Source organism: Equus asinus, chromosome 25, assembly GCF_041296235.1.
Source record: "Equus asinus isolate D_3611 breed Donkey chromosome 25, EquAss-T2T_v2, whole genome shotgun sequence".
In the NCBI taxonomy this organism is placed as follows: Eukaryota; Metazoa; Chordata; class Mammalia; order Perissodactyla; family Equidae; genus Equus; species Equus asinus.
The window spans coordinates 18854797-18868965 of record NC_091814.1 but is presented as its reverse complement, the minus strand read 5'-3'; the positions used below and the strand labels follow the sequence as shown (position 1 = coordinate 18868965).

Below are 14169 nucleotides of genomic sequence, written 5' to 3'. Positions count from 1 at the left end.
CACCAACCCAGGAGCTCTCCTACCACCACCCTTTGGGTTTTTATGGAGACTTCGTTAGATAGGCATGATTGGTAGACGTTACCAGAGGATGGGGAGGAGGAAGACAGAGTAATTATTTGGTGGGTACGGGATGTTCTTCTGGGATGATATAAATGTTTTGAAACTGGAGAGAGGTGGCAGTGGCACAATATTGTGAATACACGAAATGCCACTAAAAAATATGCACTTTATAGTGTTAATTGTTTGTATGAGGATTTCACTTCAGTGAAAAAAAAAGACATGCACCTAAGAGTAGCTGGTATAATTCTGACAATACCACAAAAAAGAACAAAAACTTAGAAGCTTCCAAAGGAAAAATACTTTGAAAGGAAAAACAATCGAACTTCTTGTCTGCAATAACGGAAGCTTGATGACAGTGAAAGGACATCTACGTGCTGCTTAAAGGAAAGGACAGAATTGACAAATCCTTGCAAATCAGCTAGATGTCACTTACTAGACAACTAGATGTCACTAGACGTCAGGGTGAAAGGAAATGTTAGCGCTGAGGTAAGGATTCAGGGAATATATTGCCAAAGAGTCCCTTTAAGGGAAATCCTCAAAAAGGTTCTCCATCAAGTATCAAATTCATCATAACAGAGACCTCCAGATTTGGGAAAGATAGAGTCAACAATGACAGCAAAAAACCACACAACAATTTTAATTAAACACAATGGATGATGGTAATGTGACTGGGAATTTGTGATTTAAGTGAAAAGTAAAGATTCTTGGAATAAAGAAGTCATATTTTTGGAGAAAATCTAATAATGTCTGGAAATAGAACGCTTGACTGTTTCGGTAAAGCCTCTAGGTTGGAAGGCTGCTGCAGGGAGAGGGGTAAGAATGTTACAAGACTGGGAGGTGGCAGAGAACGTGGGCTGCTGAGTGTTCCACATTCTCATCCTACTTGGGGTGGTGAGCAGTGGGACACAGAGGGCATAGGGGTATAATTTGAGTACTTAATATAATAGCAGAGAAATGTATGTATTACGGGGGTAAGCACCAGTGGAATGGAGAAGCACCAAAGAGTTTTGGAAGTACTCAGGAGGAAAAGAAAAGAACAGAGAGCAGCCTGGCCTCACTTCTCAGCAGGGCTGTCACAGTGCCCTCCCCTCCCTTCCTGAAACTCCTTCTTTGGCTTTTGTGACACTGCGCTCACCGGCTTTTCCCACTGGATGCTCCTTCTCCCTCTCTCTTAGTGGTGGTTGGTGCTACGCCATCTTTTCTTCCCTAGCTATAATCCCCTCCAGGTGATTTTAGCTAATCCCATGGCTTTAGTAGCATGGCCGGGTTGAGGGCCACGTCTCCAGCCCTGACCTTCCCTGAGCTTCAGACCCAGACTCTACAGCCTATTTAACATCTTGGAAGCCAAGATTAACATGTATAAAACCAAATTCTGTTTTATGCCTCCCCTCACCCCAAACCTGTTCCTCTCTATGCTTTAATAATAATTACAGGTGGCCGGGCCCGTGACCTAGGGTTAAGTTTGGTGTACTCTGCTTTAGTAGCCAAGGTTCAGTTCCCATGCGTGGACTTACACCACTCATTGCCGGACATGCTGTGGTGGTAACTCACATACAAAATAGAAGACTGGCATAGATGTTAGCTCGGGGTGAATCTTCCTCAAGGAAAAAGAGGAAGATTGGCAATAGTTCTTATCTCAGAGCCAATCTTCCTCAGCAAAAAGGAAAGAAAGAGAGGAAGAAGGGAAAGAATGGAAGAAAGAAGGAAAGACAAGAAGGAAAGAGGGAAGGAAGGAAGCAAAGAAGGAAGGAAGGAGGGAAGAAAGAGAAAGAAAGAGAGAAAGTTGAAAGAAAGAAAGAAAGAAAGAAAGAAAGAAAAATATTTACCCCTCAATAAATGTCACACCATCTACCCACTTACTTAAGCCCTAAACCAGGAAGTCATCCTTGATTCTTCTTTTCCTTCCCTCTGACATCCAGTCCATCAGCAATCCATGTCAGCTCTACCTCCCAATCTTTCTTGAGTCTCTCCACTTCTCCCCATCCTCTGCCACCATCCTTCTCTCACTGAACCTATTGCAAGAACCCCTCAAGTGGAATCCCTTTTCCTACTCTTTCCCTCCTATCAACCATTCTCCAGACCGTATCTACTCTAAAGTGGTCATTAAAAATGTAAATCACGTGATATCACTTTGCTAAGAACCATCTGGCAGCTTCCTGTTGCACTCAGACTATGTCCAATCTCCCTACCGTCCCTGCGAAGCCTTCCCTGCTCCGTCTCCTGTCTTCAGATCTCTGCTTCGTTCCTTCCGCCCCAGCCGCGGCGCTCCTTCTGTCCCACATGCGGGCCAAGATCATTTCTGCATTGGGAACTTGGCTCATGCTCTTTCCTCTGCCTGGAATAATTCATTCTGTCCGGTCGTCATTTAGGACTCACCTTAATTGTCATCCACTCATAGGGGACTTTGTTGATGAACGACCCACACCCCCAGATCTCCACCAAACTACCACTATTCTATTACATTATCCTAAGTGCCAGTCAGGATTCTTGCTTACAAGCAAGAGAAACCAGCTGACTAATCGAATATGTATATGTTAGAGCGTAGCAGGTGACCCACAGAGCTTTGAGGGGTCCAGACGGCCAGGCTTTGAGACCACTCATCCAGGAGCCACACCCTGAGTCACGCCACCAGAGCTCGTCCAGCAGAAGCTGGTCTGTTAATCCTGGCCAAGACATCACAGCTGAAACTACAGTACCACTGACCCTGGACACTTTCTCTGCCTCAGAACTGCTGCCACCACTGCCCCCGGCAACGACAGGTGGCTACTGCCATGACTGCCATTGTCAACAGCACAGATCCTGTGGGCTGCCTCCCTTCATGTCATCAGCTTGTGTTTGAAAGTCTGTGATAGGTGCATCCGATTGGAAGGACCCAGTTCATGTGCAGTCTCAGCCACAAAGGAGGCTGGGAAAGTATCTGGCATTTATAGCAGGAGGTGGGCTCTGTCTCATAAGGCAGAAATTCCACAGATACGTGAAGGAAGTTCAGATGCCAGGCAACGGAGATGAAATCTATGCTACATCCTTTTTATTTTTTTCACAGCACTTATAACTGTCTGAAGTCATTTGTTTTCCCTGCTTTTTCCAGCAGTCTCTCTCACTAGAATGGATGCTCCATGAGAGCAGGGACCTGGTCTTCTTGTTCATCACTGTGTCCCCAGCAACCTCAACAGCACAGAGCTCATTAAGCATTTACTGAAGGAAGGCTGGCTGAGGGCCCAGAGGGAGAAAAATTTGTATCAAATAAGTAGAATTTCAAGGAAGGGAGAACAGTCACATGTCAAATGGCACAAGATGGTCCTGAAAGACTAGGACTGACCAGTGACAGCTGACTTTGTTAATTTCAGGGAGTTGTTAGTGACCCAATCAAGAGCAATTTCAGAGGAGTGATGGGCCAGAAGCCACACTGCAGTGGGTTGAGGGGAAAATGGTGGCAACAGAGAAAGCTGGAATGATTTTCTTCTGGTGTGTACAAATTAACGGGGAAATTGGATTATTGTTTAGCAGCGATAATATTTTCAGCTTCCTGTTTCTGCAATGAGACCAAAGACCATGTTAGATGCAAGCTGCAAGAAAAGGAAAGAGCGTGAGTGTGAGAGGGTGACAGACACGTGCTTGCATCAAAACTGCCGTGTTCTAGGCAAGACCAAGGCCTGGGCAAGTTGTCTCAGCTTTATTTCCCTGTCTGTAGAAAGAGAGAATTCTCTTCGTATAAATATAAAGTTAATGTGACGTGAAAGCAGAGAGGAGATGCAGTGTGGTGTTTGCCCTGCTTCTTCCTTTCCTCAATCTCAGCTGTTCTCTCACCAGGTTCCCAGACTGTCAAAGACCCCAGCTCATCCTGCACGTTGCAAAGGACCGTGGGGGGATCTGTGCAGCTGCAACTGACCTCCTCCTCGTCTCCTGACATCCGAGAGATTGAGTGGATTCGGGATTCTGGTGATGAGAGAGATTTGTTTCTGGTGTCCTGGAAACCTAATACCTCTAATCCTGAATGGTACGGCCTTGAAGAAAAATACAAGCACAGATTCAGCCTAACAGAGCTGGAGTTCTTGATCATCAGAAACCTCAGTATGCAAATAAGTGGACTGTATACAGAGAAAATCAAGTTCCAGTCAGGAAAATCCCAGGAGGAAGCCTTCAGGCTCTGTTTATATGGTAAGGTTTATAGGGACCATGCCCCACACAGGCATTCCAACAAGCACTTTATCTAAAGTAAGTTAAACTAGAAGCGGGTAAAGAAAAAAAAACATTTTCTAGGAGTTTTTGCATTTCTTCTGATGCACTAAAGATAAAACTAGATTTTAAAGATTGCATCCCAGGAAAAACTAGTTAAAATTTTTTAAAAAGTATAAAGTGTACATGAAATGGGGAGAGAGAAGGAGCCACTGAAAAGGATAAAAAAAAAAACCTTTCTTCAATCATAAAAATACTGCAAAATTGATTATTAGAAATACGTAATTATATCCAAAATGTCCTGAATTGGTTGATTGAAAATCTGATTTAAAAATTCTTAAATGACCCAAAAAGTTGGCACCAACAAAACAGAACACCAAAAAGATGAAATAAAAACACCAGGAAGGAGATTGATGTTAGGACGAGTCATTAGGTAAAACACTTTGAGACAAATTGACCTGAAGTCCAGCTGGAGAGATCTCAGGACAAAGCTCTGCCCTGCTCTGTCCAAGTCAAAGATGCAGGAGGCGGCCCAGCCGCTGTGCCCTGGGGCTCCCAGGCCAACGAGGAGCCCAACACCCTGCCCCAGGAAGCAGAGAACCTGCGCAGATGTGCAGTGGAGAAAGCAGCAAAAAGGGAGGAGGGGGAGCAGAGCCTGAGGGCCATCCAACCTGCCAGAGCTCTCGCCCATTGCTCCTCTCTGCCTCCACCCTCCGTCTCCTCTGCTTGGGTGATCCCAGCAGCCTCCTAACGGGCCTCCCTGCCTCTCGTCTCTTCCTCCTTCCAAATCACCCTCCAACCAGCTGATATTTGGATCTTTTTAAAAATGCAGTACTCAGCCTGTTATTCCCCTGCTTAAAACCAAATAATACTTCTTGTCCCCACCCCCACAGGATAATGGCACTCAGGAAAATTCCAACTCCACACAGGATCTGGTCCCTGCCTGCCTCTCCAGCCTCATTTCCCAGCACATTCCCGCAGGGCCATGCTCCAAATGAGCTACCCTTCACTCACCCACCGTGCCATTTCTCTTCTCCTGAACATATGCTGGTGGCTCTCCAGGGGACATCCATCTCCCAAGCTTCCCCTGCACAACCGGCAAATCCTCACCTAGTGGGAGCAGATAAGGGGTGAGGGACTCCAACTTGAGAGATGGGAACGCTTGTAAGAAGAGACTGGGGAGACTGGCTTGGCTGTCCAAACTGGGGTTTTCCATTGGTGAAGGGTGGAGAATAAACCCGCTGCCCCCCTGGCCTCCAGCTCTTGATTCCTGATCTTGTCTCTGTCCTCCTTGGCTGATAAATTCCTTGAATAGCTCTCTCAATGACGTCATACTGGTACAGTCTCATCCTATCTCTTTTGGCAGCAAGAAATGGAAACTTACTCAAATTAGGTCAATTAAGAGGGTTTTCATTATAAAGACACATAGCGGCCGGCCCAGTGGTGCAGCGGTTAAGTGCACACGTTCCACTTCAGCGGCCCGGGGTCAGACGGTTCGGATCCAGGGTGCAGACATGGCACCGTTTGGCAAGCCATGCTGTGGCAGGCGTCCCACATGCAAAATAAAGGAAGATGGGCAAGGATGTAAGCTCAGGGCCAGTCTTCCTCAGCAAAAACAGAGGAGGATTAGCAGCAGTTAGCTCAGGGCTAATCTTCCTCAAAACAAAGATACATAGATCTCCAGGAGGAAGATGCATACAGGAGCTCCTCTGGCCCTCATGCTCAGGGACTTGAAAGGTAATGGGCTCTCTCTTCTCTCTGTCAGGGACCATATCATCTCTCATCTTTGTGCTCGCTCTCTCGCACTCTCTGTCTCTCTCTCTCTCCCTCCTGTCAGCTTTATTCTCCTGGGCTTCTCCACATGGTGGGGAACATGGCCTTCTGCAGCCATGGGTCCCACTGGAGCAGAGAGCAAAGGGACTTTCCTGGTGCACTCCACGTGGAAAATTCCAGGGAAAGACTCTTGTTGGCTGGGCTTTCGTCACAAGACCACCCCTAGATGGCTCACTGGTCAGAGGAACAGCACTTTCTATTGGCAAAGCCTGGGAATGTGCCCTCCCCTGTAACTAGGATTAGGGTGCTGTGATTGACATCATATCAAAAACAAGATTGCAGCAGAAGAGAAATTGCCAAAAGAAGAAGTCCTACTAGCTGGTTTCCTTTGGCCTTGTTTTCCATTCCCTGACAATCCACCAATGCCCAAAGTAAACCTCCCAACAACACTCGCTCTCTCCCCATCACCTGTAGGACTAAGTACTCATCACAGCATTAGGCCCTCGACCAACTGATGCCGTCATTCCAGCCTTGTTCCAGCCAAACACGTTGCTCCTCAAATACAGCCTCTCTCTCCCTCATGGCTTTCAGAACTGCCACAGCCTACGAAAACAATTTTCTGATCCATATTAAATGAATATTTCCATTTTGAAGCCTCAAAGTTCTTTCTCCTAGTTCTCCTGAAGATCATGTTTCTCTCTGCCTTGCACTACCATTGTTTGTGTGTGGTCCACTCTCCACTTGAGAGCGGGGTCTGTGCCCTGCTCTCCTTGGCATCTGCCCAGTGTTTTCTACAGCTCCCAGCAGGCCTTCAGGAAGTACTGTATTCTTTAACCAGATAGAGTTCAGCAATATTTAAAGGATACATACAGAAACACAGCTACGTTTTCTAGGATTTTTGATTATTCAAGCCTGATTAATATTCCTTCACTTATTGAAAAGAGCACAATAAAGGTTGATGTAAACCAATTCTTGAGTGAATATTCTAAATGCCTGAGAGCACGAGCTTTCTAAACACCCGTCTGTGCTTCATTACTCTGTGTAACAGACAGTCTACTTGGTTTTATATTTAAATTATTATCTATTCATTAAATCAGATCTTTCAAAAAGCTAAGTAAATATCATTTTCCCCAGACACATGTTCAAACAGTCTTGAGGGGGCCCACACATTTCTATTTTTAATAACTGCCCCAGATCAGAGGCTGGCAAACTATACCCATTGGTCAAATCCAGCCCAGTGTCTGTTTTTGTAAATAAAGTTTTATTGGAACACAGCCACATCCATTCATTAACATCTTGTGTTTGGCTCCTTTCGTGCTATAACGTCAAAGTTGTGTAGTTGTGACAGAGCCCATATGGCTGGTGAAACCTAAAATATTTGCTATCTGACCCTTTAGAGAAAAGGTTGCCTCCCCTGCCTAGATGAATCTACTGACAGCTGATCCAGGTAATTTCAGAGGGTTAACATGAGGATTAAATGAGTCCATGTAAACCCTTGGAGCCGTGACTGGAAATGCATACCTGCGCAATAAGTGCTAGCTGTTGTTTTCTTTTCATCTGCTAATGGAGTAAATTACATTAATAAATTTCCTGATTACACTAACTTTGCATTCCTATAATAAACCCAACTTGATCATGATGTATTGTGTGACTGTATTTGCTAATATTTAATTTAGGAATTTTAAGTTCTCTGTTTGTCACTGACATTAACTCATGGATTTGCAAGTGGGTTTTGTCTTGTTTTGGTGTTGGTATTCTCCTTGTCTGATGTGAGCATTCAAGTTCAACTATCCTTTCAGAATGACCTGAGAAACATTTTGCGTTTTTCTAAGCTCTGAAAAAGTGTCTCTAACACAGGAATTCCATTTGCCTTGGCCATTGGGCAGCACTCACCCCGAAACCATATGCACTTCGTGCCCTTTGTAATGACAGATCGTAGTCCACCTTTCTACTTTCTCCTAAAGCTGTGGGTGTATTCAGGATTGCTGCTGCTTCTTAACAGAATTTTGATCATTTACACTTTCCTGGAAAAGCATTATTTCATTTACATTTTCAAATTAATTGGCATGTAGTTGTACATAGTATTTCCTTATTTTTTTAATATCTTATTTGTAATTATGCCCCAATGCTCATTCCTAGTGATACTTATTATAGCTTTAATTTTTTTAGTTAGATATCATTATTTTCTCTTTTGATTGGCCTGTTTTTGAAAAATCCACTTTTTATTTTGCTGATCGAATCTCCTTTTTTATTGTTATCTATGCATGTAAGTTAAGAATATGTTTGACTGCAATGAGCATAAAACTTGATTTTCAAAGGTTTAAACAAATTTGTTTCACTCATGTAACAAGAAGTCAAGAGATAGCATTTGCTGGTGTTGGGCCATCTGCTCGGCACTGTCATGGGGACCCAGGCTCGTTCTGTCTTCCTGCTCTGCCATCCTCGGCACATAGACTTTTGTCCTCGTGCTTGTTGCCTCGTGGTCCAGAGGTGGCTGTTGCTCCAGACGTCACTCCACAATAAAGGCAGCAAGGAGAGAAGGACAAGGGGAAGGTCCTTCTCGGTCTGGGGCTCTGTCTTTTCAGGAGTGAAGACCTTTCCTCCCCCAGCAGATCCCCCTACTTCCCTGGTCAGCACCAATGCAGCTGTAAGAAAGACCGAAACCGAGACTTTGGCTCTCTAGATTCCACAGCAGAGGAAGCGAGGACGGAGAGGGAAGTGGGGCTGCGTGTGGATGAGCCACCTTTCAGATTGGCCACATGGCCATTACTGGCTGGTTTTAGCTGTATTTCTTCCTTTGCTCTAGTCTACCCACCATAGTAAAATAATCCACTGGAGTAATAGTGGATTTGAAAATTTCTCCTTGAATTTCCAACAGTGTTTTGGCTTTGATTTTATTTTGTTTTGCTTTATAACATTTATGCATTTCCAAACCATGTTGTTAAGTATATATTAATCTAAAATATCTATCATTGGCCTGCTTAATGTTTTTTATCTTAAATTTTATTTGGTCTGTAATGACTATTGCCACACCTACAGTCATTTTCTTGACATTTTCTTCATCTACTGTTTCCCATCTCTTTCTTTTTAATCTTTCCGTGTCGTCAGGTAATGGGCATAGCGTGCCGCTGGCATTACCTCATCTGAGTCTTGGCTTTTAACAGGGGGATATAATGCATTCCAAGATATTTCATTTTTTTTACAGGTATGAACCTAAACTCCTGAAATCTTGTTTAACGTTTTTTGGGGGGATTGTTTTTTTCTTTCAAAGATTGGCACCTGAGCTAACATCTCTTGCCAATCTTTTTGTTTGTTTGTTTTTTCTTCTTCTCCCCAAAGCCCCCCAGTACATAGCTGAATATTCCTGTTGTAGGTCGTGCTTGTTCTGCTAGGTGGGACGCTGCCTCAGCGTGGCTTTATGAGCGGTGCTAAGCCTGGGCCCAGGATATGAACCAGAAAAACCCTGGGCGGCCAAAGCAGAGCTCACGAACTTAACCACTCAGCCATGAGGCTGGCCCCTAATGTTTTTTATTTACCTTTTTTTTCTTATTTTTTCTGGCTTTTATTTGATTAGTAGACTTTTTTTTGACCTAACCTTTTCTAGTAGTTTGGAAGTCATACCACCTTGTATTTTTATCCTACAGTTTACAGAAATTAAATTTTTACTTCACCATTTAAAGATAATCAATATCCTTTTCTTTCTCTGAACAAAACTGGTACTTTAACATGTTTTTCCACTTTATTCACAACTCCTCCCATGTTGTAGTTATTATGTATAAGAATATATAAAATTATTATCATCTGTATGATTATCATGGGTACATATCATTGTGTGGTTATCATGTACATCATGTCTATTTAATCATCTAGGCTTCACTGGGCATGGGAGGGCCTCAGCCATCTGCCCCTGGGCTGCAGTCAGAACCCCTTGGGCCAGAGGGAGAAGGGTCCTTCCCCAGGGCTGCAGTTAGGAACCTCACACAGCTGCATCACCTTAGTGAGAGTGGATGATGTACTTGGGGGGGCCTCCAGTCCTGAAGGTCAGTTTCTCTTTAGTCCCCCATTGCCCCAGAGCCCATCCCTCAGCCCCAGATTCAGATTCATTCATCATATCATACGTCAGGCTGGTGCAACATCAGCCTCGAGTGTGGGACCCCAGGAGCCACAGAGAACCTGGCAGTGACCTCGCTGAGCAAGGGCCTCCCCAGGGAGTTGGAGCCAAGAGAAACAATGGGGCCAGCCCCCAACTCCAGGAATCTAAGCCTGAGCCTTGCCCTGGGCCAGTTGAATGGCCACCTCACCTGTGTGGTCAGCAACTCTGTGGACGACAAGAATACAACCTTACACCCGGAAAACATCTATCCATCGACGGGTGAGTGTGATCTGCTGGGAAGGGTGATGAAAATGGGCTAGCAGAGAATGGGGGAGGGACGAGACTGGGCGGGCTCAGGGAATGTGGTGGGACAGGGGAGTATTTTAAGGCACTTGATGTGGTGCAACCGAAAGGTCCCCTGCCTGGCGAATGGCCACACCCTCATTATAGTCTAACTAGCAACTCCAGAAATTGGACCAATATGTGGAGACTGCTGCATCACCCAGGACATAAATCTGGGACTGGCATGTGGGCACCCCCTTTCCCAGCCTTGAGGAGCCCGGAAGGCTGAATTAGTCATCAGAATCCAAGCAGGGGAGGAGGAGGACTTGAGGATTAAGGACTGAGGAACCCTTAGCCCTGGAAAGCTCGTGTTCACCAAACTCAGGCCCTCCCTGGATGGGCTGGAAAAGCTTAGCACATGCAGGCTGATAGATGCCCCTTTTTTGCTGCATGACAGATGTGCCATTTCTGAGATGATTTGCACCTCTGAGTAAGTAAACCAAAGTTCAACCACCCACTGAGCAGTGAGAGCACCTGTGGTCACTACAGCCAGTTACCCACTTCCCCCATCAGCCTAAGGTGTCACCCTGCTAGATAAAGGGACAGTCCAGGGTAGGTTAGGGGGTGGAAGCCCTTACAAAGGAGCCTTGGACCTGGTTTCATACAGTATGAAACCTCCAACTTTCCCTAGCACTACGCAGAGGGAATAATGGGTGGAAAAAAGGAGGATGAGTTCAGCGGCCCCCTCCCACCCTTGTCCCCCTAGGCTCTGCTTGCTCACGTGGGCCTCCCATCTGAACAGTCTCCTCCGTGTCATTTCCTCACTCGCTCATCCACTCAGCATTCAACCCTCGCACTAGCACTGAGGGCCTACCACGTGCTGAGGGAGGGTCAGTGAGAAGTAAGCTGAGCCCCTGCCCTCAAGGAGCTTACAGTGCAGGGGGGCGTCACCACATACCAGCTGTGTGACCCTGGAAGAGTCACTTGATTTTTGGAGCCTTTTTGTAAGATGTGCAATAATTCTATCTACTTCATAGGGTTGTTGTGTGAATTCAAAGGGAAATCTATGGAAAGCTATCAACACAGTGTGTGGCATAGATTGTGTCAATAATTATTACAAAATACTTCAAAGAAGAGGAGGAGTAAATTTCTAAATATAAAGCCACATAGTAAGTGCTGAAGTCGAAGCAAATACAGAGGATATGGTTCAAGCACAAAACAGAAAGAAAGAAACTGAGTAACTGCTGCAGGAGTTGGGAAAGGCATCACAGAGAAGGGACCACCTGACTTGGGCCTTGAAGGATAAATAGGAGTTTTCTTGTGGGAGTATGAGAAATATACCCCAAACAGAGAGCGCAACGTGTCCTGACGTCTGGCAACCCCAGATTCTTCCATTCTCTCTCCCTCTTGGGATACACTTCTCTTCTGGGATTCTGAGAGGAGAAAAGAGAGCCAGGTTGAGAGGATGAGCAATGGCACATCCAGCTAGCAGGGGCCTTCACGTTGCCTGTGCAGAGAAGAGACAGAAAGCCTAGCAGAAGAAACTTTAAAGTGACAGTGGCCAGCGTGCAGGGAGACTAGAAAGGAGGAAACCTGTCAGGGCTGCATCAAGGATGTCCACTTGGGATACAGGTCCTGAGCCAGGGTGGTCCCACCTCCTCCCCCTGCCTGCACCAGGCCTGACTGAGGCAGACCTGACACCAGCCTTTGACCCCAGGTTCTCTTCAGAGCAAATGGCTTTGGAGAGGCATCCGTCCCACGGTTCTGATGGTGGGCCTGGGCGCTGGAGTGTGGATCTGGATGAGAAAGAAGATGGAGACTGGGAGAGGTAGGTGCTGGAGAGACACTGAGAGGAGCAGTGGGATGGGGGGCCTGGAGGAGACCCCAGGGAGCGGGGCAGGACTGGGCAGGACAATGGGCAGACAGAGGCTCATGGACCTCTCCTGTGAATCATCCCTGGAAGGCTGGGGTAGAGCCTGCTGGGGGTGGGAGCAGAGAACATGCCCAGGAAGGAAGGTGATGTGTGACAGGGACAGGGCAGGGGTCTGGGACCTGAGCTTACAGCCTGGGGAGCAATAGCTGCCCTCACCCAAGGGCTGATGAGGGGTCACCTCAATTCCACGCAGCCTCACTGAGTCTCTGCTGTGTGCAGGTGGGTCTGCTCTCCTGCCCAAGGGGCCCGGCTCAGCAGCTGCTCCCCAGGCCCTTCCCACAGAAGAATCTGCTGACCTGCACACTGGTGGGGCTGACATCCACGACTCCCCCTACATGAAGATCAGACTCCTGGGACACCCTGAGGTGGGTCTGAAGAAATCAAATCAGGTTGACCAACATCTACTCAGAGGTCATGAATCCCGGGAAGTCCAGGGTACTCTGCTCCTTGTCGGGCTCTGGGTTCACTCCTTGCTTTGGATGATATGGTTGCTGTGCCCGGGCACTCACAGGATGCTGGGAGCTGAGGTGAAATGAGAGGAAACCCCCGATGAGGAGGACACTTTGGTCATGTGTCCACAATCTCATCAGATGTTGCTGCCACCCAGGGAGGAGGGGTGGCAGAGCAGGAGAGGCAAGAATATAAATGGGCAGGTGTCTGGTAGACCCCACCATCTGCATAGGACCCAAAGGAAGCAAAAGTAGGGGAGACCAGCAGGTCCTGGAGGTGGAGCAGACCCAAGGATCTGAGGAACATCAGGAAATCTCCTTCCCGCAGTCTGTCTCCCTCCTACCTGCCTGAGATGCTGCCGTTAATGCCACCTGTTTGGATAAAGGCATTGTTGTCACCACTGATGAGATGTCCCAGTGAAAGCATCTCATGTGGCCACTGTCCATTAGATGGAAATCGGTGCAGTGGTCACAGATGGAATGATTCCACCAAAGGGAAAGAGCTGGAGACAGGACAACTGTAGTAGGAGAGGACACTCAAGGGACTTCCCTAGAAGCAATGGTTCTCAAACTGAGCTCACATCGGAACCCCATGGAGAGCATGGTAAAATAAAGTTTGCTGGGCTGACTCCAGACTTTCCGATTCAGCAGGTCTAGGGAGACCCGAGCATTTGCTCAATTCTAACACGTTCCCAAAGGATGCTGACACTCCCGGTCCCACTCTTTGAGAATTACTGGGCTAAAGAGAGATCAGGAGAAGGCAAGTAGCACCGCTGTCTGGACGTCCAGGACTAGCCAGTGGCCATGGCCTCTCTTCTCCCGTCCTTTGACTTCTCTAAAGAGGGAGCACTCTGGCTCATTGTGCCACAGAACATCAGGATCTTAGAAATCCCCTGATATGGTCCAAGCAGTTTAAGGTTGGGAAAGCAGGACCCAGAAGAAACACTGGGGCTTGGGAAGAGAACCATGCAAGCACAGGGCAGAACAGGGGTGTCCTCGCTCCCCATCCAGTACTCTTTGCACTATGCCCAATTGCCTTGGTGCCTGCCACCTTGTGACTTCCCGTCTCCACCCCTCTGAGTTATGTCCCCATCTGATTTGGGCCTCAGGGATCTCAGGAAATAGCTCCTTGGGCCCAAACCCCAACTCCCCCTACCAGAGGAGGACAGGAAAGGAGCAATGTGTGACTTTGGGACAGAGAACAAATCAGGCCACATCTGACCCAGACACTCAGCACGGCCCTGAAGTCCCCTGCCACCATAGTCCCTGCCCTTGGGTCACTCCCAGTCTGATGGAGAAAATGAATTCTCTTCCAGGACACAGGGAGACAAGAACAGAAGAGAGATAGGGGTGAGAGGAAGGAGCAGATTCCAGAGAAATGGGTGAGAAACCCAGCCCTGATA

The 14169-nt window shown here is 46.9% G+C and overlaps 2 protein-coding genes across 5 annotated transcripts in view; one reads left to right on the top strand and one right to left on the bottom strand.

Moving 5' to 3' along the window:
• Positions 1–6942, bottom strand: part of LOC106825753 (SLAM family member 9-like) — a 52452-nt gene extending 45510 nt beyond the window's left edge. Inside the window, exon 1 of one of the 3 annotated variants that reach the window (XM_044758097.2) lies at positions 5251–6942. In XM_044758097.2, coding sequence (XP_044614032.2) covers positions 5251–5569 — 319 coding nt within the window. In that variant the 5' untranslated portion in view covers positions 5570–6942. The remainder of the gene's footprint in view (positions 1–5250) is intronic. The other 2 variants (XM_070497428.1, XM_070497429.1) reach the window with 2 other exon arrangements.
• The window catches only part of LOC139042008 (uncharacterized), a 28660-nt gene that overhangs the window by 12048 nt on the left and 2443 nt on the right, over positions 1–14169 (top strand). Inside the window, exons 2-6 of one of the 2 annotated variants that reach the window (XM_070497430.1) lie at positions 3871–4218; positions 10133–10381; positions 12102–12212; positions 12537–12682; positions 14083–14148. In XM_070497430.1, coding sequence (XP_070353531.1) covers positions 3871–4218; positions 10133–10381; positions 12102–12212; positions 12537–12682; positions 14083–14148 — 920 coding nt within the window. The remainder of the gene's footprint in view (positions 1–3870; positions 4219–10132; positions 10382–12101; positions 12213–12536; positions 12683–14082; positions 14149–14169) is intronic. The other variant, XM_070497431.1, reaches the window with a different exon arrangement.